Genomic DNA, 27,768 nt, shown 5'->3' on the forward strand with positions numbered 1-27,768 from the left:
CACGGGCAGTTTCCATTGGAATAAAATCAGTACGAAGAAGAATCACGCCCTTCCCACCCTCACCTCTGCCCAACTTCTCCTATCGTTGCGTCACTAACCCGCCCAATCGGTGAGCTCGCCCAATGGCCGGCGGCGCGGGTGGGCGTGTCTAACCAGTATTGGATCATACCAAAGGCATACGAGATCTACAGGGGAGGCCACTTTGGATCGCTTTTCTTTATGAACACGCATAATACTGCGTTTGGCGCGGCTTTGACTTGGGAGGAAAACCACACCGAAACATTAATAAAAGTAAAATTTGTGTAGACGTTTCAACGGTGATAAGGAAACTGTTGGGTTCTAGAAGCAAATGCCAGTCCACCCCCGTTTCTTTCAGCAGCAGGAGAATTGGTAGCGACCCTCCGTCAGCTGACGTGCTTCTAGTCTCAAGCCGTGGGGCTGCTGTGGTCATTGTTCTTTCTTGGTGTCGATTGGCTGTGCAACTTAAGAACTGGTGAGTTAACGGGCGCAGGCGTTAACGGAGTGAATTGCGTACCGGAGTTATATATCGTTCCCCGTTCGCGCACTCTGTTACGTGTTGCCAAGGGAATCTGTACCAGTGTGTACCGGTCTCCTGGCCTCCGCAAGGTCCTAAAGCCTTCCCGCCGAGTAGTGAGAAACAAGCATGTAAGCGCTTGTCAGTGCACTTTTCCTCGAAGCTGCTTCCGGCCTGTCAGAGTGCCCGGTATTTCTTGCGCTCCTCCTGTTATGGGTCGCCAGAGATCTACAAATCTGGATAGGAACGTTTGTTTTACGTGGCGCCTGCTTGTCTGTTCTAGAAGCGAGATGTTGTATGTAAATAAATAGAATGTTGGCTTTTTATCATAAAGTGAGACCTAGAATCATAGAACTTGATGGCAAATCAACCATTTGGCCCATCTAGTCTGCCTATTTTTCCTGATTTACGACTTAGCCCTTAATCAATCCTTGGTCTTGTCTTAGATTCAGGACGACCGTATGCCTATCCAATGCATGTTTAAATTGTTATTCTCTGCCACCTCTGATGCAAGGCTGTTCCATTTATCCACCACTCTTTCAGTGAAGTAAAACGTACATTGCAACTAAAAGTGTAGCCTTAGTGTCCATGGTGACTTTTGATTGATTTGGCCTTGGCAATCACACAGCATGCTCTGTGTTCATTGAAGTGCCATATTGTAAGTATTGCTTAATACAGTTGTGCAGCTGTTAAGATTTATACAATGTCCTTTAACTCTGCCACCTTTCCTGTGATGTCATTATGCACACTGTTATATCAGCCGGCGCCGCAGTTATGTATTGCATAGTTATGCAATGTACGCCTGCGTTACGCTATGGTCTATGTGGTGTGTGTGTGTGTGTATAGGTTAAGCGATATCAGGCGGTGTGCTGCAGGTCATGTTGGGCTAAATTGTACCCAATCTGAAGGTTTAGCATTTTATGCTGATTTAAGAAATATACAGCATTTTCTTTCTAAAATAACCCTTTCTAATTTGAATTATTTCAGATATTCCATTCTTTTTGCTCTTTTTAAGAGCATGTATGTGGACAGCATCTGACACCCTGTGTAGGCCATGGACTTGTGATACTTTGTTTGATTTTACATCACCTGTTATCAGATAAGCCAGTTTCACCCTTTTGCTCCATTATGTACAGGTTTTACAGGTCAAGTGACCTTTGCACATGTAATTCCCCTTCCAGTGCTAGCAAACACTTGACAGGAGTAATACGCCTGATGCTGGCACTCTTTTAGGTCGTTTAGTCCTTCATGAAGAACATCCACATAAAATCAGCAGTGATAGGAGGATGGTCCACAAATGTATGTGACGTTAAAACGATACATCATTCCGGCCAAGAACTGCCCATGTGCCTCTGTATAAGGTCTTTCTTTCACACACTGGCACTAGGGTCTCGAGGGGAATGATCTGAGGGGCCTCGTGTTGCCCGGTACCTCTGCTACTGTGGTGGTAAGGGCTGGCAGCCAAGGTGTGACCTCCCACTGCGTCTACTTCTGATTCATTGTCATTTGCTGTCCCTACGTTTCATCTTGGTTTCTTAAGCTTTCGACCTGATGCCACTGAAGCCCTTTGAGGGTAGTAGGCAGGGGTTCCACACACATCCATGGTCGACTCTTTCTAGGAAGTCAGATGCTTTCCAGTGTAAATTTACTCCTTGTGTAAAGACTGGCGTGCCTTGTAAGGGAGTTGCTTGCGTGACAACTTTTATGTTTTACTGTATGTTCTAAGCCTACAATTTACTTATCTTTATCCTTTGGACTAAGCAGTAGCTTTAGCTGACCTTTCCTAGTACAGCCAAGCTCAGTTTTTTTTCCTCTTTCTTTCTAGATTGCCCCTGTTGACATGTTTCTGAAATCAGTAGATACTAAAGGTCTTTGCTGTATGAATGTAACATGATCTCATACACGTGTGGCTGATACACAAGTCAGTGTGGCCGTATACCTTTTGGTATGCACAAAGATGCGTTGTTGCTCTTTAGTGTGTTTATTTTATGCAATTGTTTGTTGACAAACAATTGTTTATAATCTCCTGACTAACCAGCTTGTGCCCCGTATGATATCACTAAGCAGGGTTCAAACTCGCCTGACTGCATCCTGTATGCGAATATAGCATGGCTTGACAAACCCTGGTCACCATGGAGACTATGAAGCTGTACCTGGGAAGCTGTCCCCTTGCTTAGTTACAAGGGGTGCTGAGGAGGGTGGCATCGGAACGCGCCATCCAGGCGCCTGTAACATGTGATCAAGAGAGGCAGCAGTGTTTGTGTACGTGTACACGTGTGCTAATCTGTAAGATTATTGCATATTTATGAGCAACAACACATTCATCTGTACACCATATGCAAGAGTTTAAATAAGTCCAGGTACATGCCCCCAAAAATATTTATTAGCATGAATATGGTTTTATATGAAACGGTGAAAAAAGAATGTAATCAACGACAGGTACACAAAAAGAGAAAAACGGTTAAACATCCAAGCTTTATGGTGTAAAATACCTCTTGTCATGAAGAGGTTAAGCAGTGCAGCACTGAAGGACATGTTTTAAGTGGTATTGCTCCAATAAACGGCCCTTGTACATATAATTTGAAGGCTTTGCTTGCGTACAAATAGAAAAGGCTTTCTTTTAGAAGAATGCATAACATTTTATACATACATATTGTGAGATAGGTCTGGGATCGCCCCTCTCTGAGGTCAAGGGACAAGTGCCCGTCTTCATGCAAACCAGGCAAACAGCAGTAAATTCGTGCAATCTGACACAGGGTCAGGTTTATTAGAAAGGTTGCAAAGACAAAAGAAATATAACAACACAGCAACAAAAGAAATACCGTATTTATCGGCGCATACCACGCACCGGGGTATAACACGCACCCCTGTCCGGACCGGAAGTGAGGGAGACGCGGCTGCAAATCATGCAGCTGTAGGATTTATTGGCGTATAACACGCAGGTAGGGTTTCCTCTTCTTATTTTAGTTATAAAAGTGCGTGTCATACGCCGATAAATACGGTAACTTGTCTGTCCGGCACTTACTATACAAGGGATGTCCCTCACTACCAGCTGGAGAGCTTCTCTCTGCCAGCTTACCACAATACGTCCAGCAACCTTTACTCACACGTCTCTCCCACAGACAGGCTTTCTGTGTTCTCAGCCAGAGAGCTACCTGCCCTCCTGGCTTCCCTTTTATATCCGCCCTCTCATTCACCTAAATTAATCACCTAGCAGGTGGAAGACTCTGGTGTTACTTCACATAGGAAAGGAATCTAGGAGAAACATACCCCCCTTCCACCACCAATCCTACATGAATGTCACAATATCTATCATCTCATGTAAGTTTCCTAGGATGGTAGCATTTGGTACTTTTTTGTGTCCTGTAACATGGTGAAATAAGTGTACTTCAATATTCGATAATTGTTTTTTTTTTAACGCACTTTAAGATCATTAACATTTTTGTAGAAAGTTAATTCTAGTTTCACTTTGTATCTTATAATGTTAGCTATAAGCAATGTTTGCTGGCAGACAATATTGAAAGATGAAATATTCATTGGTAATTACAGCCATTAGAGTATTTGCATAACGATGTTACATAACCTGGACACCTGGCAACGCCAAGAATACCTGCCCAAAAATACATTATATAATAATAGGTCTGGAAAATTCCGTGCATACCTAGAACCCCCAAATCATCTAAACTTGATGCGCTTCTTGATAAAAATATATGATTTTTCATCACACCCTGACTTTAGGAAATATAAAATTTTTATGGAAGTGGATGAAATAGACTAATCAAGCGATACAGAGCACCACACGGAGAGGCCTGAGCTTTGTGTTCGTTGGTTTCTCTCTGTCTGCCAATTTACCAGCACTTATTCTGCATGTTGGCTCGCTTTCATCATCCATCAGCGCAGGTAACAAAATAAAAATGTAGCTTATTCATGATGACAGAGAAGGGAGTGATTGGGGGGATACTTCGTTTGGCCAAGGTTAAGGGCTTGTGGAACCACCGGATGTAAAGCACAAGCTCCTGATTGAAGGGAAGTACTTATCTATATAGTAAAAGGTACTGGAGAAAGTTTGGAGAGGTGTGATTTGTGTCATATTTTTGTTACCTGTGTTGATGGGTGCCTTTATTACATCATAGAAGCGTGGGTTCACCATTATGAGCCCAAAAACAAGCGGCAGTGGAAGCATCAATGATGATGATGTGAAATCAGCGGCTACGTGTAAAACCAAAATTTTTATTTTGCTGATGGCATTAAAAAGTTGGTACGACGTTGTGAGAATTGCATTGCAAAGGAAGGTGATTATGTAGAAAAGTGATGTCATTTGTCTTTGCAATGTTCGCATGTCGATTTAACTTTTAGTTTGAGAGCTTTGCGTGCCTGAGCGTTTTTTCTAGTGCTTGCCAATTCTCTTTGGCTAAACACAGAAGGCATGCTCAGTCACCTCAAAGACAGGGTTACAACGTGTACTCATTAACACAGGGATGGTTTCCAATGTGTGAGCCTACTAGGTAATAGGTGAATTGGCTAAAACTGGTGTAAGCATAAGGAGATGGGGGAGTCTTCAGCAGTTATGAAATTGTGCTCAATGTTGGGTGTGTTAAGGTACAGGCACATATGTAAATTTTGTACCGCTCAGTTTGTTCTTGTTAACACCCTTTGGCTTCGGAGACAGGGTGGTATCACACGGGTACGTTGCCTTATATAAGCGTGTGCATTATGTACGATGCAGTCGAGTTAGTGAGGCTTTGAAGATTAAGCAGCTTGGCGTTCTGTGACACCTTGGTAGCTTATTTGGTTTTCATAGCACCCGGTCGTTACCATGACACAGTCTGTGCTTATGGAGTGGCTTCGATCGAGCAGAGGTAACAGACTTTTTGTTAAGCTGCTGTCTTTCTGTAGCATTGATACGTCTTGTAGGTAGGGGCTGTTGGACGGATGCAACTTGTTACGTGATAGCCAAGTATTTTGTAGTTAGGTTTTGCTTAATAGCAACCTGAGAGTTGTCGCCTTTTTGCACTTGTAAGATTCACGTATCTTGAAAATATTAATTGGGTCATATCTATAAAGGGTTAAAGTCTAAGTGACATCATCGCCGTGAGAACCACGGCTATTCTGTATTTATCCCTTTGCACTAGAATTGCACTTTATAAATGTGAACCATTTCAGATTCGCAATAAAGATATTACTATTATATCTTGTCTGGGTGCAGTTACAGCCTTTTCTGACCGAGCAAACTATTGTAACACTTCCATATTTTAGATTTGTACTGAGGACATTATTGAGCTGCTTATTATTATTAGGGCTGCAACTAACGATTATTTTAATAATCGATTAGTTGGCCGATTATTTTTTCGATTAATCGGATAAAAAAATACATTATTTTAAATTGAAGAAAAATTGCAATAAAAAACGTACAATTTACACTTTCATCTCTTTATTGCAATGGCCTCTCTCTATTCAACTTCTTATTTTACTGACATAATAATAAAAGCTACAAGAACCCAAACAAGGTGTTTCTCAAACTAGGTTTTAATACAAAGTTATTCGTAAATATTAATTCATATGTTAACTATTTTTCATATTTAATAAAAACTGAGAAAAAAGCCTTGTTTAAATTTTTTTATTTACCAAACTGCCCCCAGTTATGCACATCTGACCCCCAGCTTGCCACTCTGCCCCCATATATGCCTTATACCTCTTATATGCCAGATTCCACTGTGCCCCCTGATATGCCACTGTGCCCCTGATATGCCTTATACTCCTTATATGCCAGTGATATGCAACTGAGCCCCCTGATATACCTTTTACCCCCAGATTTGTTTTATGCCCCCCTGATATGCCTAATATCGATGTCTTATACCCCCTATATGCCACTGAGCCCCCTGATATACCTTTTACCCCCAGATATGTTTATGCCCCCTGATATGCCTAATATCCATATGCCTTATACCCCCTATATGCCCTAAAAATTCATAATACCCCCATACACCACTATAACTCACCCATACACCACTCTGGCTCCTCCCCCTCCCATACACCACTCTGGCTCCTCCCCTCCCATACACCACTCTGGCTCCTCCCCCTCCCATACGCCACTCTGGCTCCTCCCCCGCCCATACACCACTCTGGCTCCTCCCCTCCCATACATCACTTTGCCTCCTCCCCCCCATACATCACTCTGGCTCCTCCCATACTCCACTCTGCCTCCTCCCATACATCACGTTGGCTCCTCCCCCTCCCATACATCACTTTGCCTCCTCCCCCCTCCCATACTCCACTCTGCCTCCTGTGAACCTCCGTTTCTGACAAGACACCAGGGAGCCGGGTAGAGAGGCAGAGTGGCGTATGAGAGGGGGAGGAGCCAGAGTGGTGTATTGGAGGGTGGCTCCCATACACCCCTCTGACTCCTCCCCCCTCCCATACACCGCTCTGCCTCTCTACCCGGCTCCGTTACTGAAGGCACTTTCCCTGCAGCTTCATAGAAGCCACAGTGTAAGTGAAGGGCAGTAACGGAGTCTGTCTGTGCGATGCAGACCCTCACCGGCCATCAGAGAGGATGATTCTCTGTCAGCCGGTGGGGGTCTGCATCGCACAGACAGACTCCGTTACTGCCCTTCACTTACACTGAGGCTTCTATGAAGCTGCAGGGAAAGTGCTTGTCAGTAAGGGTGCCGGGTAGAGAGGCAGAGTGGCGTATGAGAGGGGGAGGAGCCAGAGTGGTGTATTGGAGGGTGGCTCCCATACACCCCTCTGACTCCTCCCCCCTCCCATACACCGCTCTGCCTCTCTACCCGGCTCCGTTACTAAAGGCACTTTCATTGCAGCTTCATAGAAGCCACAGTGTAAGTGAAGGGCAGTAACGGAGTCTGTCTGTGCGATGCAGACACTCACCGGCTATCAGAGAGGATGATTCTCTGTTAGCCGGTGGGGGTCTGCATCGCACAGACAGACTCCGTTACTCACCTTCACTTACACTGAGGCTTCTATGAAGCTGCAGGGAAAGTGCCTTCAGTAACGGTGCCGGGTAGAGAGGCAGACTGATGTATGGGAGGGGGGAGGAGTCAGAGGGGTCTATGGGAGGGGGGAGAGAGACGGAAGTGAGAGACCGGCTGACAGTGAGGAGAATCCAGGTCCCCTGCAGCGTTGCGGGGGATCTGGATTCCGGTGTTATAATCCGATCTCTGTTTGAGGTCGGATTATATAAAGAGAGGAGTTTTTCAGAGCATTTGCTCTGAAAAAAACCTCTTTTTATAATCGATAAAAATCGATCCGATTAATCGATGATGAAATTCGTTGACAACGATTTTCATAATCGATTATTATCGATTTTATCGATTAGTTGTTTCAGCCCTAATTATTATTAAAAGATAATAATAATTACAAAGATCATGGGGGGTCGTAGGTCAACAAATGGTTGTCTATCGGCCACTCCTGATATAAGGCATAGTTTTAAGTTTCTAATCCACTATCAGCAGGGGTAAGCATAGGGTTACTGGTGCCTGGGTGCAGGATTTATTCAGTGCACCCCACCCCTAAACAACACGCACATATGTACTAACACACAAACTCACTCTAATGCCAAATGCGCATACATACACACGCTCCCTCTACCAGAGACCACTAAACCTCAGCTCTCCTCTGACACACATGCACTCTCCCTCTCCCCCTCCTTTACCGCTCATCCTTTCACCACCTCCTTCTCTCCCTATTTTTTTTTTATTACTTTTTTCCCCCTTTCTTCTCCATCAATAGTACAGCTTCCCTCCTCCCCTTACCTTATACGAAAATCTTTTATTTTTAGCGACGCTCACTCGCTCTGTACAAGCTGCCGCTGCTACCATGGGGTTACGTGACCCTTCTGGGTGCCTCTGTTACAGGTATGCCTGGGTGCTGTGCGCTTAACATGCCCCAAAAGCACCGGTTCATCTTATTAATATGGCTTGGACATAGAAGGAACTGTCTATAATTTCAAAGAAAGACATAAAACCTACACTGTTTAGAGGGTTAGATAAGAAATAATCTTGGAAGTAACTCATTCACACCGTGTGCAAGGCTTTGACGTGGAGCATGTGAAATGTTTCAAGAAAAGGCATGTTTTATGTGAGTTTAAAGGTATCGGCTATCCCCCATAAATTGGCACCAAAAGCTTTTCTGTAATTGACAACTTGAATTTATACCCTGCAATGGAATCATTGGCATTTATTCCAAGGTCATCTGGAATACTACTTGTAATGCCCCTATTCCATCTGCTAAAGAGGAATCCGATACCAAGACCATAAATCCGGGTACCTAACCCTAACCAGGGTGCCCTAAACCAGTGTTTCTTAGTCTGTGTAATATTTCATACCTAGTTTAACTCCAACAGTTACAGATATTTCCACTATAATGAGTGCACTGTGAAAGCTGTATATTGTGGCTTCAGTTACCAGGGCTTATATGATTGGGAATTGAAAGTCGCTTGGCATGTTAGATGTCCTTGGTTGATGAAAAACATGCCGTTATCAAGTATTCAGTCTGTGAATAAATGGAATATTCCAGCAATTGAGGAAACTGCCTCAGCAGACCCCTTCGATGAAGATTAGAGTACTTCCTATGTTAGTACATTTCACGGAGGTAACATCACAAAGTGCTGCCGGTAGTGAGGTATTGTGTTATCCCTACACCTTTGTGCATTTAATCATGTTTGCAAGAGATTTGACTCAACGAGCTTGTTAACACCTGGGTATGTTCAGAAACACGCATGTGCTGGTGTTTAATATTTAAATGTTAACTGGTACGTGTCAGAAATGCAGCTTGTTTCACTCGAAGTTTTGCTGAGTAACGCTTACATACTGGAGTGGTCAGCTGGTATGGGGGTAGAGATTGCGTTCTTGTAATCATGAGGTTTCCTTCCCCAAAAAATCAAATCGGTTAGTATGATTCAGCGATTCTTGTGAAAGACTTTATGTCCACGTCCCTTCGCGTCATAGAATGCAGCAGCCCAGTTGTTCCATTACAAGGCGTATTCTCCTAGAATATTTTACTTGGTGGAACATATGCTTCAGGTAAGGTTTGTAATGTTTTAGTGAGTGAATTCCTGTTATTTTTTTTTAAGATTTAATTTTCTGAAGAACTGTAATTATTTGTTTGCTGGGCCAACTTGGCTAGTCTTGCAAGAGAGACTTGCTGGGGGTTGAGTATTGTCATAGTTGGACTCTATATTGGTATTTTTCCACTGCTCTCTTACCTGCATTGTTTTACCAGTTTCAACCACTTTATTCTGCGGTTCTGCGATAACCTTAGTTATTTGGCTCCGTATAATACTCTGTCAGGTTTACCTTGACCCTGTGTACTTATTTGAACCGCCCTTCATGTGCAAGCGTGTGAGGGACGGGTCATGAACTCTTTATTGCAAACACTGGCAAAATTTTTAAATTTAGTAATCTACTCAACTCTAACCTTTTTTTCACGCTTACTATGTACCTTTTTAGCTAAAAGGGCCTAATCTTAAAAAAGTTGGGCTTTGGAAACCCACAGAACACATTTCTCCCTTCACCATTTTGATTATAGTCCCATATACTTTCTTAACATCTGCGTGAAGCAAGCAGCCAAGTGGTTTGGACTTGACGGACGGACGGACGAGTACTCTAGCCTCCTGATGATGCGCATGCCAAATGCGATGTCAGGAAAGTTTAATTGACAGTCTGCTCAGGGTTACTCTGAAAACTTTCTCTGCAAACGATTCCTGCATAAAATCCTGACGGCAAAGTATATTCTATTGTAAAATATCAGAAAAGGCATTTAAACAAATTGTTTATTCTAATAGATATTATTCAACTCGTTAGTCCCGCAGTGGTGTCATTGCACATGAAAGAATTATGCATAACATATTCCACAAAAAGCTATGGTTACCAATTTTCATAACATTTCATATATGTGTATTATGTGAACATCCTAATGTCCTTCATGGATTAACAATAATTCTGTTTTGTTTTTTTTCCTTTTTAGTTTGCACAATAAAAATGGGGGATTCCTGTGCAGATCAAAATATGTGCCATGCAGAAGAGGTTGGCAGTTACCCTGAAGAAGCATGGTTTAGCTTTGCAGACATGTTTCTTTTTTCTCTTATTGTTGGACTGCTCACCTACTGGTTTTTCTTCCGCAAGAAGAAAGAGGAAGTGGTAGAATTCACCAAAATCCAGCCCACTGTGTAAGTAGCTCTTTCCCAGGGAGAACAATAGTCAGCATGATGGTCATGTATGTATGTTTAGCCCCTTATAACTGTTAATTACCCTGTAGCACACACAAAACTGGTCTGTTTCTCTTCTGTGACAAGTACGGGGCCCCACAGTATAGCACCGAGGCACTTTAAATAGCAGGGGCGCATCGGACGAGGACTGTAGCGCCAAGGGGTGAAGTCTGTGCCAGCTGAGTCTTCCTAGCTTCACTTTCAACTGCTTCTGCGTTCCTGTCTCTTTTCCCATAGCTCCGCTTTTTTTCTTTTTGTTTGTCTGGCCTTGTCCACCTTTTCATAAACATGGCCTTGGGCGTTCGTCCACAAAAACACAGAGCCTCCTGGCACACCCTCTCCCTCAATTTGGGATTGCCCCTGAAGAGAAGTTGCAGAAGTACTCTGAGAGGCCAGAATAACAAAGACTGATTCCCAGAGACAGAGATGTGCAGAATCGCTTCTTTCTACACGAATCCATTCTTGCCTTTTGAAGCATTTTCTCAAAACTGCTGGGCCAAGCAGACAACCTCTAAAGGGCCAGGTTCATGAAGAAAAGGCAGAAGAACAAGAAGGGGCAAGAGAAGAAGTGGAGCTGAGGGAAAGGAGACAGGGATGCAGAAACAGTTGGTGGAGAAGATGAGGAGACTTTGTGTGTTCGAAAAAGCAGTGAAATGCAAACGAAAATGGTGATGGGAGTCGTGCTGTACCACGAACTATGTCTGGCTCGCTAAATATTGATAGGGACCATAGTGTATATTTTCTCTCAATGAAAAATATGTTGCCCATGCACACTTTTCTGATGAGGTGACAAGTTACAGAAAAATCTAGTGCTTGGCCTCCATATTTAGCTGCTGTTAAGCTTCCTGGGCACTAGGTGGAATCAGTGTGCACTGCCCTTTGGTTTGGGAATTGAAAGCATACTCCAGCATTCATATGCACTTTAATGCATATAAAAATTACGTGAGTCCTTCAAATTGTCTCTCATGTGTATTTGACCCTTTTCTTAGCTTCCCCCCTGCCAAATGTAGTGCAGGACATGTGTTTAGCCAAACACAACTGTCTGCATGTATACTCCCCTGCGATCACTTACAAAACTGTCTTGGCAGATGCTGCAGAAGGGGGAATGTTGAGACCCTCATGCCCATATGCAGCCACTGTTCTCATTGATTTTGATCGGGATATTTTTCTACCAACATGTGGTGCATAAGCACATTTATTTTAAATTTTTTTTTTCAGTTTGGAAAAACTATGAAAGTACTCTAGTTTAATATGCATTTTTTCAGAGAGGGTGTCAGGGATACTAGATTGTTCCCATTAATAATTAACCAAGACACATCTGTGTGTCACTCTTCACCTGCATATATTAGAAAAAAAACTGTTCTAGTCTAAAGTTCACCTCTCTATTTCAAGGCGTGATGTCATAGGAGGCAGGATTACACGAGTTCATCAAATTTTTTTTCTGGTCATGATCTCAATACCTTAGAGAGAAACAGGGAAAGCAGCCAGGGAGTAACTAGAAACCACATTGCCCTGGTGCCTCAACTTCACCAAGCAACATGTCCCACAGTGTCATCGCTGCCTCCTCACAGCTTGTCTGTGCCATCTTTGCCCCCACACGGCTTGCCTCTGCCCCTGCAGGAGTGGTGTGTCTCTTCCTCCGTGCTGTGTTCAGACTGATTCAGCATGAAGGAAGTGTATCATCTTTACGCTCTCTGTGCCGCTAGCTGCAGGTATTATGTGCCCCTAGCGACTTTTTAAATGGGTGGCAGGGCTGGACTGGGATTTAAAGCCAGCACTGAAATAATTGAATGTTAGCCCCAAATTTCATGGTGCCATTTTTGGGCACAGTGCACATGTCAGATTCTGAATGCAATATTTGTTGTTTATAATGTATATGTAGATATTTGTATATGTGTTAGTAGGTATGTATGTTTTATGATGTTAGTGTTTGTATGTATGTGTTAGGGTAGAACTGCCCCTGACCATAATCATACCCCTAACATCCAAATTTATTCCAATACCTAACCACAATTGTTATCTCCACGCCATCATATTCCTCCCCGCCATCATTGCTATCCCCTTCCATTATCCACCCATATTCCACAACAGTAATCCCCCTCAATCTTCACTCTCCCTAACATAACATATCACCTTTTATACCCATCCTGCCCAACTTTGTCCCCAAACATCTTATCAGTGCCCCCAGTCTGCCATCTGTGTAAACAAACAGCTTGCCTTTGCCATCTTTGCCCCCTAAACACTTACATATCCATGCATACACACAAGCGCTTACACAAATACATATACACTAACACATTCATGTTAACAACCACTTATAAATACATTCTCATTCTATCTTACATTCATACATACCCCTCTTACCTCATTCGCTTTCTCTCTAGCACTTGCACACTGTGTGAGCAACTTTTTACTGTGGGGTTACGTCTGCCAGTCGGCGTGCCAGATAAGATGTCTTATTTGATGCGGCGCTGACTGGCATAAGCACTGAGGAAATGGATACATAGACAGCACGCCATTGACTAGCCGACGAAACCCTATGGTAAAAGCGAGGCTGATCGCTGTTATGTGTGCCTGAGGCTGCCAACGCAACTGTAGGGACAAACTCTTGTTGCATTTGCAACCCCTGGGACTCTGATTGTTATGTCCCTAAACAGAGCCTAAATTAATAAATAGATGCCCTATTGAATCCTGACTTAAATATGAGACGCCTTAAAATTCATGTTCTTTATAGGTAATTGTGAATGAATTGATTCCTTTTTGCCACGCCATGAAGCATTGGCTTTAAGGAGACTAAATGAATGCTCTGATGTGCGTGAGCTTAACCAGTGACATCCTTAATAGCTGGCTTGTTAGCGGCCATTGTGGAATGGAGCTGAGCAGCTGCTGTACAGAAAATATTTTAATATGTGACAGATCTAGGTTTTTTTACTTTTAAATCTTTTGCCAGCTGCTTTCTTCAGTTCAAAGTAACCTGCACCAGATTGAACCGATTTACTAACACTCATAAATTTCTATGTGATCACGTTCACAATGGGTGTGTGATACTGCACATGAACAGGCTTGGTTTCTATTAAAAAGCTTGTCTGTATGTTGGGTTTTGTACTGATACTAGACTTAAGTATCCTAGAGTAAAGTTACATTGAGGTTTTCTTTGCGTAAAAAGTTAAAATTACTCTGGACTGTTAAATTCTAAAACGTATTTTTAATACCAAACATGTCTGACAGCAACCATCTTTGTGAGTTCAGATTCTTGGTTTTTGGAAGACGCTAAAGTAGAGCTATTTTTTTTTTATACACCTTGCCATTTAGACAATAAATACATGCCCTCTACATTGAGATTACCACATAAAAAAGTCTCATTAAAACTTCCAAATTCATTGTGCTTGATGCCAAGTCACATTTGTCCTTCTGCATGTAGAATTCATGGTGCCTAATTTCAAACAGCAATTTTGCTAATGCTAACTAATTTCAAGCTGTAGAAGGCGTTCGCCCTCATGGATCATATGAGAAGAACCATGATTAGTACTGCTTTTCCCAAGAAACTGCTACCGAGTATCAACTTCCCTTTGAGCCAGTGCTAATTAGGCTTCTATAAGATGACCCATTGAAGTAGCTCTGCCTACACGTGCTCATTAGCAGGAATTATTGGTGTTGTAATGGACGTTTCCTGAGGCTGGAGGGTCTCTTGAAGGAGCGATGGGGGGCTTTATTTGCCATTTATTAAACGCAGATGTTGTCAGTTCTCTATGTTTGAGTCAACTATGCTTCTGAAATTGCATAGTGTTTCAGTTCATCGAACATAGCTGTAATGCAGACTCTATTAACTGTGCCATAGATACAGTTTTATACTAGTTCCAGAACCCAACAAGTCACTTCCAGTTTTTAAAGATTCGATTTGTGATTATAATAATGGTTTGCAAAGATGAAGCGGTCCCTGAGCCACAGGTCACTAGTGGTGCAACAGCCCTGTATCTCATATGACATGGCAGGTGGTTTTGGGCTGAAGTTTCACCAGCTGTACCCTAGCGATTTCTTGAGGCTATGTCTGCTGTATATTTAAATGCTTTAATCTTCTGTATGGTCGTTGAAAGCAGGGCACATGTTGAACTAAATGTTGAGAGGTACATGGCTGGAAGAATCTGTTGGCTGGATATCAGGAAGCATCACTTTGGTGTATGATAGCTGGTAGGGCTCTCCTCCCCTCTCCTCAGTAGCTACACTAATATTGACGTATATTCGAGGGTTGAGATGGGTGTCTACATGGTAGGTCTTGATCATTATCGTAACTTTGCTTTAACTGCTTCCGCACTATGGAAATAACCCAGCAAGGGACACTTCTGCTTTGGACAGATCGTCCTATGCATTTACACTATTTCCTCCAGCTCCTTGGCTTGCTGCAGATGCTTTCGGCCGAATGCGTGTCCTACTTACCATTGTTCAACGGCAGTACAACTTGCCTCACCTTTTAACCAGTAAAGAATGTATATTAAAATACTTGTCCTAGATAACTCGGAGAATTGACTGGTCTTGAATTGGTATCTGCAAGATTCTGTCAACCATTCAGCTCTTCATGTGGGCAGCCTGGAAACCAAAATTAATGGCTAATGTGCTTAGCAATGGGCTCAAAATCACAAAACCCAATAGATGTGTGTACAGGAATGCAAAATAAAACTATAGAATCTTTAATTATTCAAGCGATTGTTTAGCTCTTAGCTACTCTGTTACTGGTGTTCGTCCAAAATTTCCAACCTTTTCCTCTGCTGCTAGAATGCTTGGGGTGAAAAAAAGCCTATGGATCACACTGCGTTTTCCTGCTATGACCGCTGTATAAGATGTTTGCATAAGGGATTCCTTGTGGGTAGGGAGGCCCAGCGGGGAAGCGTCAGACATTGAACTCCAGAGCAGAATGTATTTGACCGTCTTACAAAAGAAGGCTCGTATTACAGGATGTGGGAAAGCTAGGAACCGGGAGACAAAGTCTGCAGCTATGACTATTGTGTTCACCGTCTTCCAAAAGCTTCAGTGTTTTGTGTGTTTTTCATTCTGCCTTTTAGCAAGGTAAATCCTTTTTAGTGGCCCAAATCAAATGTCTGCATGCACGCCGTAATATACTGCTGACTATGTATGGGTGTATTCTTTTCAAAACACTTTCTTCTCTGGCACCATGTTAACAAGATGATTCAACCAATAACCAATCCTTGGGTATTACAAACATATTGGTTTTTATAACCGCATTGGTTTGAGCAATGTTGGCACGGCAAGACCTATTAGACGCTGACAGCTCTGTCAACTAGTAATTTGACTTCATACGGTAATTTTCATGAAAAGGACAAACTCTTTGGGCTGTATGACTGACTGCCCGTATGAGAAACATTTTCCGATTGACAGTTGCTTCTATCAAATCACCCTGACTCAGTGAGTCACCACTCATGCTATGCAGCCCAACAAGTTTTTTGTCAACAGTATCAGCCCCATTGTTGGATCTCAAAGTTTACTTTAAGTCATCTAGACTCAGCCGTTGATGTCAAGTATGAGTTTCCAGTCAGGCAACTTAGTCGGACAGAAGCAAAGTTGTGGCAGATAGATTATATGTCATTTTACCAACGCCAGCATAGTGCTGTAACAGGAAAAATTGTAAAAGACACTGATAACCTGAAAACTGCCAATATACATAATTTAACAATTACATGAACAAATCTTCTGCACCAGTGTAGCTCTGCTATAAAAGGAGAAATGACAGAATATACCAGTAACGTTAAAACAGCCAATATACACAAAGAACAGTATTGTGAGCATGCTGGTACAGAAGAATGTTCTGCTTTTCCAAGCTTAGTCTGTCAGGTAATCTGGAATATCAATCTCTTCAAATATACGGGAGTAACTTTATATCAAGGGAAGCTCGAGTGAGAACAGTTTATGAGATAATGTTTGTGGCCAGAGATTTTGCCCTTTCAGTTAAACCTCTAATGGTACAACAGTGTTTATCTTGAAGTAATGGCAACAACAAATTCAGCAAGCATACAGACAGTTGGCTGTCATTGCTTTCATTAACTCTGAGCCTCCACTCCTATTGACTTCAGTGGGAACACTGCAGTGCATGTGCGGTGAGCATACTTAAGTACACTTCCTGCTTTTGGAAGAGGTAGGTAGAGGAGGAAAATGAAACAAAGTCTCCAATAGCAGAATGCATGGATAGACTTGCATACAGTAAACTGCATCGGAGTCATTCAAAACATTTGGAATATATGAGTTGAGTGGTCGTTTTTAATATGGGAAAGTTGAATGTCTTATAGTGGGTGTAAAGCTGGATCATATGTGTCATGGGGGGGGTTGGAGGTCCATTCTGTGATACAAAACAGTTTCCCAGGAAACCAAAGGGTGGTGGAAGGAAGGGAGTGTGGATTTACTTGTTCTAAACAGATAGAGGAAGAAGGAGGAGGGGAGGCTGCTGAGCAGCGGACCCTGGGATCTTTAATTCTCCCTTTCCATTCTTTCCTCATTCTTGCCAGATGTGAAGGATTCTTCTGCTTTTCCTTGTTTGCGTTTCCCCTCTCCCATGCTGCCTGTACAGCTTTTAAGAAGTTGTCGTGTCCCCAGGAGGGGTGTGTTGGAAAGGCTGCCTAAATGATTGTAACAGCATTTTTCAGCCTGCTTAGTACACGCTGCTCTTGTCTCGTATTCTGGATAAGCTGAGACCATTTTAAGCATACTTGGAGTATGGCAAGATGAAAAGGTTTTGGGCCAGAGCGCAATCTGCTGCAGGCAACTTACATTTTTTGTAACTTTACAAGAAAGTAAAGTGCTGCTACAGAAAAAAATGGGGTGTTTCAGCTCGGTCCCCCAAGAAGAGGTCTCTTTGGCAAGGTCAGTTTGTGTTTCTTTGGCAGAACCATAAGGTGGCTGTGGTGTGGCGTTCTCCCAAGTGTATCTTTTGTAGATCTCTCTCTGTATTCATGTGAGTGAGAGAGCGAGTTTGGGAGGGGGAATCCACTGAGAAAGTTGGAGTGTTTTTGTTTTTTTTTTCTCTTGGTTTTCTTTCCAAGGCCGTTTGAACTCTGCTCGTGAGAATCTGAATCTCATGTTCCTCTCTCGGGGAGTCCAGCTCTGACATGCTCTCTCCCAAACCAAATGCAGTGACATTATATTTGTTCGGACTGTAGTGTTTGTTCAGTGGCTTTTTTTCCCCAGGCTATATGGGCTATACCCCATTTTTTTCTGTAATCTAGGGCTTGTAATAGAAAACACAATTGTGCAATCGTACTGTTCCTTGTGATCTGTTAAAACTAAGTTTATATCTAGCTGCATAGTCACATAAACAAACTTTGTATTTTACCCTTGACAATTTAGGAGCCACATCGTGGGAAATTCTTGTAGGGGGTCTATTTTGCTTCCTTGCTATTAAGTATTGTTCTTTACTATAATGTTTTAACTAATTTTTTTTCGGTAATGGGGACATCCGTTTTTGTCTTCCAATGAGGAATTCATATGCCACAATATTAATAAAATCATCGGTGATATAGTAATTAGCAAGCCCCCTGCATTCCAACATGCCAAAAAAGTCTGCCGACATTATCAAAATGACATTCACATTTGTATTTTTTATAAGCAAGGCAAAAAGATGTGTATAAAACCCTTGTCTGTTTTTGAGCTTCCTCCCAAATTACCCTATTGTGTTTTACTATTAATTATTTGCCACAATGTGAACTACAAAAAAGTAATTTCTCAGTCTCTAGCTAGCAATGACACATCTAGTGCCACCAAGAGACTGTCATTAACACTTTGTGTTATTCTGCAGGAGCAGTTCCTCTGCCCGGGAATCCAGCTTTGTGGAGAAGATGAAGAAGACGGTGAGTATTGTTTGTTTATTACCTGAGTGCTTATCTGTACCTTGTAACTTAGTGTTTCAACTAGATTGTTTCTAAATATTAACTAATCAAAAGCTACCCAGCTGATGAATGATGGATGGATAGACAGAGGTGGAACCTTGTATTGCTCTTCAGACTTTTATTCTACAGTTTGATATTTGTGATAAAAGACCTACATGCTGTGAAATAAACGCTGCTTTGAGAAATCATCTGGTTTTCTCAGTCCAGGAGCCATTCCCCTAAGATGACATTATACTGACCTTTTACCTTATGACAGTTATGTCCTCTGGAATGCTGTTTGACACAAACTTCAGCCGCTTTATTCCTGTATTTTGCCCTCATCTGCACTTAATTTAGATTAGCTGGCGCACAGAGAAATTAAGACAAAGCAGTACAGGAAACCATGCTGTTGAATGTCAATTTTGTACCAAAAAAATGGTTTCCCTTGGCTTAACGGGACAGTCTAGTGCCCCACCAGTAAATGCATAATAAAAAACTTAAATATGTATACTTGGTAAAAGCACCTTAAGTAAGAATCCTGCTGCATACCGCCAATGAATGGCAAGAAAGTGCTACCATTGAAATGAATAGGAGTATTTTTTGTGCCTGCCTGTGTGCGGAGGGCGCAGCACCTCTCACATAAGAGTTTGTTGTTGCTGGCTGGCAGTGAGTATGCGTAAGTGTACGCCGATGAGCATAAGTTACATTTAGAAACATAGAAAGTGACGACATATAAGAACCATTTGGCCCATCCAGTCTGCCCACCCTCTGAAGACAGGTGGAAGAGGTAAGTGTGCCATCCTGTACGTCCCTCCACATAAGCGTAATGCTGATGAATCCCTGTAGAATGAATAAAGCTATTCCCACGTTTCATCTTTGCGTAAACCAGCACTGTGTGACTGCTAAACATATTTTCTGCTCACTGTACTCTCTACTTGACATGTATGACCTGCTTCTAACTATAATTAAGTACATGTTCTCCCATTTATCACTAGGGGAAGAATATAGTGGTGTTCTTTGGCTCCCAGACTGGAACAGGAGAGGAGTTTGCCAACCGACTGGCCAAGGATGCTCATCGTTACGGCGTGCGCGGGATGGCCGCTGACCCAGAGGAGTATGACATGGTGAGAATTGGGGGGGAAAGGGTGCTACGTGCATCCATCTTACAAGCTTGTGCATGTGGAGAAACCTGGAAGCGTGTCGGGAGGCCTCACTCGGGCTTACTTAGAGTCTTGGGTGTGGGACAAATTAAAAAATGTTGCCGCCCGTAAAATGGTTGCAGGTGTGTGGAAAACGCAAATGTATGTATATACAATACGGGCCGTCTTTTTATGCTTTTTAGTGCTTTGGGTTCTCTCATACCTGTTTGCAATCAGATTCTCATTACTCTGCTTTCTGAAATGTGCTTCCCCCCTCCCCCCTACTTAAATGGCATGCCATTCCTCAGACAGGGCACCAGATTACAGCGGCCATTGTGTTTCTTCCTGCCACTTTGTTGCTGTTAGGTCTTTTGTGTGGAAATGTCTGGGCTTGTTGTGCCTCTTATTGCATGTTTAATCAATTAGTACATTCCTAAGCAGACACACAAATAAAGCTGCGCATGCGAAGCACAGAGCTGATTAAAAGCAGTCATCGGCAGGCAGCTACCATTCTTTGTTGAGCTTGGCTTTTGTCTAACGTTAAACCATGTGAAAGGTAACAGTACAATAAAAAGAATGATGCAAAACGCTGCTACGAGGAGCAACTTTTTCAAGCATGCTGAAACAAAAATGTGGGGGCAAAACTAAACTAAATAATGGTGACCCCTTAACTCTACGCATGACGTAGTGATGACTAAATGAGACTGTGTCCATCGGAAGTTTCAAGGGTTGGAAGAACAACCTAAAAATACAGAGAAGATGCCATCAGTCTGATGTGAGATTTGCTCCTTTTGGGATACATGCTACCACCTTGTTCCTTGACTTGTGTTGAGCCGATTAACCACATTTCCCCCACTTTCCATTTCGGCAGAACTTAGAGTATCTTCAGTAAGTTTATTCTATCTGGTTTCTCTGTGTTCTTCACACAGTGCAGATAGTACTCACAACTAATGTATACTTCAGTCTGGTGGTCTCTATCTTCAACACCTTCAAAGTTTTTAAAGATGAAAATGTCCTGCGTATTACCAGCAGACGTTTTCCTTGCACAACCTCCTTGGTGCCAAATGAAAGGCTCAAATAAATATCTGCTACAAAAGGGGTTTTTAGGTAGGACTCCAGGTTGGTTTTTTGCTTCCATGAGGACATAGAATTGTTTTTTCCTCTTTGCAGGCCGATCTGAGCCGTCTTACTGAAATTGAGAACTCGCTTGCTGTATTTTGCATGGCCACGTACGGTGAGGGTGACCCTACAGATAATGCTCAGGATTTCTATGACTGGTTGCAAGAGGCAGACATCGATCTCACTGGCCTGAAGTATGCGGTTAGTAACATACACTTTACCTTACTAGACCTAGTCTGGCAGTATTCTGCATTGTTGTTTAAGCTTTGTTGGAAGTAACGCTATGTTGTGCAATTTGTTCCAGGTATTTGGCCTTGGGAACAAGACATATGAGCACTTTAATGCCATGGGTAAATACGTGGACAAAAGACTGGAAGAACTGGGAGCTGAGCGAATCTATGAGCTCGGGATGGGGGACGACGATGGCAAGTGAGTAAACGAACCAGAAATGTCCGCACGTTTGTTTTTTGGGTTTTTTTTTTGATCGAAAAAAATGCATGAGGTCAGACTATGAAAATGTTGCAAATAAAACACCCACGACTTTTGGTATTGAAACCAACATTTCTGTTCTTTCTCAGCTTGGAGGAAGATTTTATCACATGGAGAGAGCAGTTTTGGCCCGCAGTTTGTGAGCACTTTGGCATAGAGGCAACAGGAGAAGATTCCAGGTGAGCAGCCTCCCTCTGGCAATTTATTTTTGTTGTTTTGTAAACAGAAGTCTTGAAAACGATTACTGGAAAATTAAAGTGCTCATTTAGCATTTGTTTAACCCCTTTTTGACCAGAGGTTTTACCCTTCCTTTCATTTAGCATGTCTTTGTTGAACCATTATTCCCCTTTTCCATGTTTAGTGTGCACACAAATTATATATTGATTTTTCAAGCACAGGTACGACTAACTCTTTTAAACAAAAAATAAATAAAACCCTATAAGGTACTATGTTAGGGATGAATCTGGTATTCTAGATTATAAAATATGGGTATGCATGTAATCGGGGGACGTTGCCAACAGTGGCACCTAAAGTGTAGAAGAAATTATGTATACTAGCATTAGCAGTTATTACGTATTTCTGTGGTTTAAAATGTAAGCCCTATTTTTTCCTAGTGGGGGAAAAAATGATTAATTGTTGTGGGTACATCAAACACTGAAAATGGAAATATTAACTAAACCCACATATGGCAAAAATGTGCAGTAATAATGGTACTAAATCAATGGTAATGAACGTTTGATTCCTGTGGCAGTTGTGTAGTAATAAGTCAGGTTTGCACTTGACTAAAATAAACATAGTTTGCACTTAACAAGCTTGACATCCACAGACGTGATCTCGTTTAACATTCAGTTTCTCCTGTGAAATGTTTGCACACACAAAATAAATTTACTTGCAAACCACATGATAGTTTAATTTGTCTGCGATTATCTGTAGATCATGTGCTGCCAGCTCTTCACGGGTTTTCTACCAGTGGTAGAGGCGAATACAATGAAGGAATCTAACCATGCACAGGATATTGCAAGAAGGCTGTTTGAAATATAAATAAATAAATAAATGCTTTTATTTTACATTTACTGTGATAATGAGCTGTCATCATTGATGGATGTCTGCCTCCTATAGCATTCGTCAATATGAACTTGTGGTGCACACTGATGAAAACATGAACAAGGTTTACACTGGAGAGATGGGCCGCCTGAAAAGTTACGAGACACAAAAACCGTAAGTACGGTCCTGGGAAGAGCATGTGATTTGCTAGCGATGTGAGAAACAAACATTGATTTGGCTAATCTAATTATGGCAAATACTAAAAGTTAGTCTTTAATAGGATGCTGCAGGAAAGGCATGCTGTGTATCTAATGGCTGATTTGGTAGTAATTGCAGCGCTAGGCACCTCAGGGAAAGACCTTCCTGATTTCATTCTAAAGTATATATATTCTCTCTCTATCTCCATACAGACCATTTGATGCAAAAAATCCTTTCCTGGCTAATGTCACTGTAAACCGGAAACTCAACCAGGGTGGGGAGAGACACTTGATGCATTTGGAATTGGATATCAGTGGATCAAAGATCAGGTATTGCTCCTCGGCTTATGTCAGTTGAACTGTTACATTTTGCTCACTAACATATCTACCGCTTAATCAGGCGGTTTAATACCACCTAAATAAATTGGATAACTCATTATTAACATGTACAAAATGTTAGCTCACCATCTTCTTAATTGTGTTATTTTATACAATAAACTTAAATTTTATATTGACTTTTACAAATTGTCATCTGTAGTGCAATGCAATGTGCTTTAATATAAGTCTTCACAGAATCTTGCTGAAAGATATCCACGTTGTCCCTTAGGTACGAGTCTGGCGATCACGTTGCCGTTTACCCAGCCAATGAATCGTCACTTGTGAATAAGCTGGGAGAGATCCTGGGAGCCGACCTTGACACTGTCATATCATTAAACAATCTGGATGGTGAGTTACTAGTTAAGCAGTGTACCTGCGTGCATTCTAACCCTGCAAACGGAGAAGCACAGTTCTGGACTCTGTGTCCCTCTCTTTCATAATACAAACGCCATTGATTGCCTTCCTGATGATGCTGAAAGACTAGGGCTATTGAGTTCAGAGTTTGAGCTTCTGGAGTTTGCCCTGGAGTTTACCCGTTCAAGTGAGCTTTGTACTATGTTACTGGGAAAGCTTCCTAGATTTAGATCAATTCTAACCTTTGACTGAAATGATGAGTTAAAAAAAAAAAATTCTGGAGAGGTATTTAAGCTTTTGTGGCTTTCTTCTGAATGGTTTTCCCGCAACTTTCATTGTAGAGGAGTCCAACAAGAAGCATCCATTCCCCTGTCCAACCACATATCGTACTGCACTCACCTACTACTTGGACATCACCAACCCCCCTCGCACTAATGTACTTTATGAACTGGCACAGTATGCCACTGACGCGAAAGAACAAGACAATCTACGCAAGATGGCCTCCTCAGCACCAGACGGCAAGGTGAGGTTACCACTTTTTAGAAGAGCGCTTGATGAGCAGGCATTAAAGGCTAATTTTGGGTACACTCTAGCATACATGTAACTTTTTGCCACACATATGTTGGCATCTATCATGATATGGTCGGGTTAAAATACATATTGCTTGGCTGGTATACATTAATATACCTTATATGACCCTTTCCGTTTTATATCTAGTTTTCTGGCTTCCTCTAAATGAATTTTTCCCTATTCTGGCTCTGCTTTTACAGGCTCTGTACCTCTCTTGGGTTGTTGAATCAAGAAGGAATATTTTGGCCATCCTGGAGGATACCCCATCATTGCGCCCCCCTCTAGATCATTTGTGTGAGCTGTTGCCTCGCCTTCAAGCACGATACTACTCCATCGCTTCTTCTTCAAAGGTATATGCTCTTGCACATGTTTCAGACCAAAGCAGACAGTCCAGAAGCCATCTTTGGCCTTCCAAAATAATGCACTTATACATTTTGTTCAGTAACGGTATGGGTCTATGCGCTTAAAATAGCTTTTTTCATTTGGTATGAGGCTTTGCCAGCTGTCTGCACATTATGCGCAGTAAATCCAAATGAATATTATGTTGGTAATTTTACAAGAAAAACTGATTTATTTTCCTTTTTATACTAAATACTCAACTAGATTAATTGGCAGGTTAGTTGTGTGTAAAACTGCTACAAAAATAGTCTGCAGTTCTGCTACTGTGGTGTAACGGTGTTTGTTTGGGGGTTTTTAATACCACCTGCTGATATCTTTCAGGAACAGGTCTGGCCCAAACATGCAGGCCAAATAGTTGCTGTTAGGATCCGTGCGTAAAGGGGGTATTAGAGAAGTAGTTCAACCCGGGAGTTAAAAATCCTCCGGCCAGCCCTGTTCGCAAGTTGTAGAATAGGTTACATTTCCAGTTCCTTCACATTGATAAATTCCCAATTTAAGTCCATGTTATGATGGTCAAACCTGAATAAACTAGAATATAAAACTGCCAAGTTTTTTGTTTTTACACCGTTCTGAATTGTACTGTATTTCAACCTGTTTGTTACAAAATGTAACTTTTTTTGCCTTTGCTAAGAAAGTGGAATGTAACCCAAAATGCATTAATTTTTCATCCGTGTCAATGTAGGTTCATACCAACTCTATACATATCTGTGCTGTGCTGGTTGACTACACCACTAAGACAGGACGACAGAACAAAGGGGTGGCCACAAACTGGCTCATGCACAAGCAGCCAAGTGACAATGGTCTCAAATCCACAGTACCCATGTATGTCCGCAAATCTCAATTCCGTCTGCCATTTAAACCCGCTACCCCGGTCATCATGATTGGGCCAGGCACAGGCATTGCCCCATTCATAGGTTTCATCCAGGAGAGAGAGTGGCTGAAGCAACAAGGTGGGTAGGAGATAAAAACTCCAAATCTCATGGTTTGGCTCTTTTCTACAATCACAGCAACTTAATGCAATTGTACGAAAACACACAAGTAGGCTCGTTCACTCAGTACAACAGTCTAGTGTTTGCAGAAATACAGGACTTTACAGTAACTTTAAATTAACTTTCTCGTTGTACTCTTTATAAATAAAAAATAATAATAATAAAAAATTGTTGTTGCAACACTGTGGAAGTTAGAAATACAATTATTGGAAATGTTATATTTGAAGCAATTTGTTATGGTTGCATGGTATGTTTTTCAGGCAAGGAAGTTGGAGAAACTGTCCTGTACTATGGCTGCCGGCATGAACATGAAGATTACCTTTATAAAGAAGAACTGTCTCGTTTCTACAAGGACGGTGTCCTCACACAGCTCAACGTTGCCTTCTCTCGAGACCAGGAACAAAAGGTATGTCTGAGTTGCCCATCCGCTCACCTAGCAAAGGTCTCTCTTGCTTTCATTGAAGAAAAGTGGGAACTCCTATTAAAAATATATATTTTTTTTTTGCAGGTTTATGTCCAGCATATACTAAAGAAGAATAAAGAAAACGTGTGGAAACTGATAAACGATGAGAATGCACACATTTATATCTGCGGGTAAGTATAGGTCTCTGATTAAAAAGTAAATGTGCAGGAACTTCGGGTTTGGCCAGTGCTTGATCAATGGTTTCTGCATTAAGGTCGAGACTTGCCGTTTCCAAACTTTCTTAAAATTTTTGTATCATGGAACAGTAAAGTTAATAGTATTTTTTTTTTTAATTATTATTATTATTCCCCCTCCCCATCGCCAGTGAGTTATTATCCACAGAAAGTAGGGAGATGTTGTGGTCCCTTGTTAGCCGCTTCTCTGATGTGTACTTGCCTGGTTACATAGAAGAGAACATGTTGCCCCCACCAAGCTAAGCCCCTCCGATTTTCTGTTGTCCGTCCCTGGGTATATTCACTAGGAATGGCCAACCCTGGGAGCTGGCCCTGTATAATACTTCTGAGGTGTCTATCTCAACATCTCCTTATAATGTGTATACACAGCCAACTGCGCTCTTCATGCAGAAGAAGCTACCTGGGGTTAATCGGCGAGTCAAAATAAAGTTTTCCTGCAAAGATTATTAGATTTTATGTTTTTTTTTTTTTTTTCTTTGTGTTTTTTTTTGTTTTGTTTTGGTTGGAAATTTAATTCCAGGTTTCAATATCAACTTAATTGTTTCTCTGCTTGCAGTGATGCTCGTTACATGGCCCGCGATGTGCAGAATGCTTTCTATGAAATTGTTGCAGAATATGGCAAGATGGAGCATGCCCAAGCAGTGGATTACATCAAGAAACTAATGACCAAGGGCCGCTACTCTCAGGATGTCTGGAGTTAATCCGGGCAATGTGTCTGTGAAAAGAGGACTTTACCTAGACATGACCTCCATTGCAGTCCGTGACCCAATTCATGAACAGTCGAACAATAACCCTTCAGCCAGCTGCACCCCTCTTAATCAGAATGCTTGTTATGGAGGAGAGGACTTTTAACCCACTAACCAATATAATATTTGGTGTATATCTGTAAGGACGTTTTCATAGATTCCAAATTCTTACCAACGTTGTTGACCTGAAAGGCAGGTTAAACAGCAGGAAGGAAATCCCCCCCACCAAGGTTTTAGTCTGTTTTTGCAGATAGCTTCTCTAAACTCACGGATGTTTACTTGTGGCTTGTGTGCACGTTGCTAGGAAAAAATTAGGCAAAGGTTAAAAAAATAATGCAAGCTCTTCTGTGATTATCATGTGAAACTCAGATTGTAGATGAGGTTTTAACAATTGTTCATTTTATCCTTGGTAGTTATTTTGTATAAATATATATGTATATGTATTGCATTTGGACAGAAAACTAATGTTTTGAAGCAACATGTTTTCCCCTAATGTAATCAAGCAGAGGACCCGTGCTAACTGCTTGTTGCCCTAACATACCACACTTTGATTCAGGTGGCAGCACTGATCATGCTTTGCCATGTGAAATAATTACAAATGGGATGCTGTGCGTTATTGTGCTAGCACTTGGCAAGAAAATCCTGCATCCAAAGCAGTCTCGTTTCAGGAATGCCTTCAAATTGCTATTAAAGTGTAAACATAGCATGCATAGGGTATAGCGTCATACAGAACGATCATGGTATTGGACACCCCGTGCTGACCTCAGATGTTGAGTGCATTCTTTGGTGCCCATCAAGCCTCATTTCTAAATGTATTTGCTGAGAGTGGATATGATCGGGTTATAGATGGCTTTCATTGTGACGGGTGGGGTTGTTGCAACTGTGAATGTGTTTTGTAGCAGAATGGTGTTCATCCAGACCCCCCCTCATGTTGACAGTGGCTTCTGTACCATGTTTTACCAAGATTCAACTAAATGTAGATAATGATGTCCACCATTATTTATTATGCCTTTATCGTATAGCCTGGATATTTATGATTATATGCCGTATGCTTGGGGG

The 27,768-nt window shown here is 41.9% G+C and overlaps 1 protein-coding gene across 2 annotated transcripts; it reads left to right on the top strand.

Annotated features, from left to right (window-relative positions):
• The first annotated feature begins 176 nt into the window (after window positions 1-176).
• LOC128472860 (NADPH--cytochrome P450 reductase) lies at window positions 177-27,029 on the top strand. Of its 2 annotated transcripts, XM_053454824.1 has the most exons (16): window positions 177-493; window positions 10,520-10,721; window positions 18,559-18,610; window positions 19,624-19,752; window positions 20,938-21,087; window positions 21,191-21,315; window positions 21,465-21,554; window positions 22,495-22,593; window positions 22,830-22,946; window positions 23,224-23,342; window positions 23,690-23,871; window positions 24,119-24,268; window positions 25,000-25,267; window positions 25,567-25,712; window positions 25,815-25,900; window positions 26,520-27,029. In XM_053454824.1, the coding sequence occupies exons 2-16, from the start codon at window positions 10,534-10,536 to the stop codon at window positions 26,662-26,664; spliced, it is 2,046 nt and encodes a 681-aa protein (XP_053310799.1). In that variant the 5' UTR covers window positions 177-493; window positions 10,520-10,533; the 3' UTR covers window positions 26,665-27,029. The 2 variants fall into 2 exon arrangements, with proteins under 2 accessions (XP_053310799.1, XP_053310800.1); XM_053454825.1 differs by lacking the exons at window positions 177-493; window positions 10,520-10,721 and adding an exon at window positions 17,277-17,627.
• Window positions 27,030-27,768: the final 739 nt, after the last annotated feature.

The sequence above is a fragment of the Spea bombifrons genome, chromosome 2, assembly GCF_027358695.1.
Source record: "Spea bombifrons isolate aSpeBom1 chromosome 2, aSpeBom1.2.pri, whole genome shotgun sequence".
NCBI lineage: Eukaryota > Metazoa > Chordata > Amphibia > Anura > Pelobatidae > Spea > Spea bombifrons.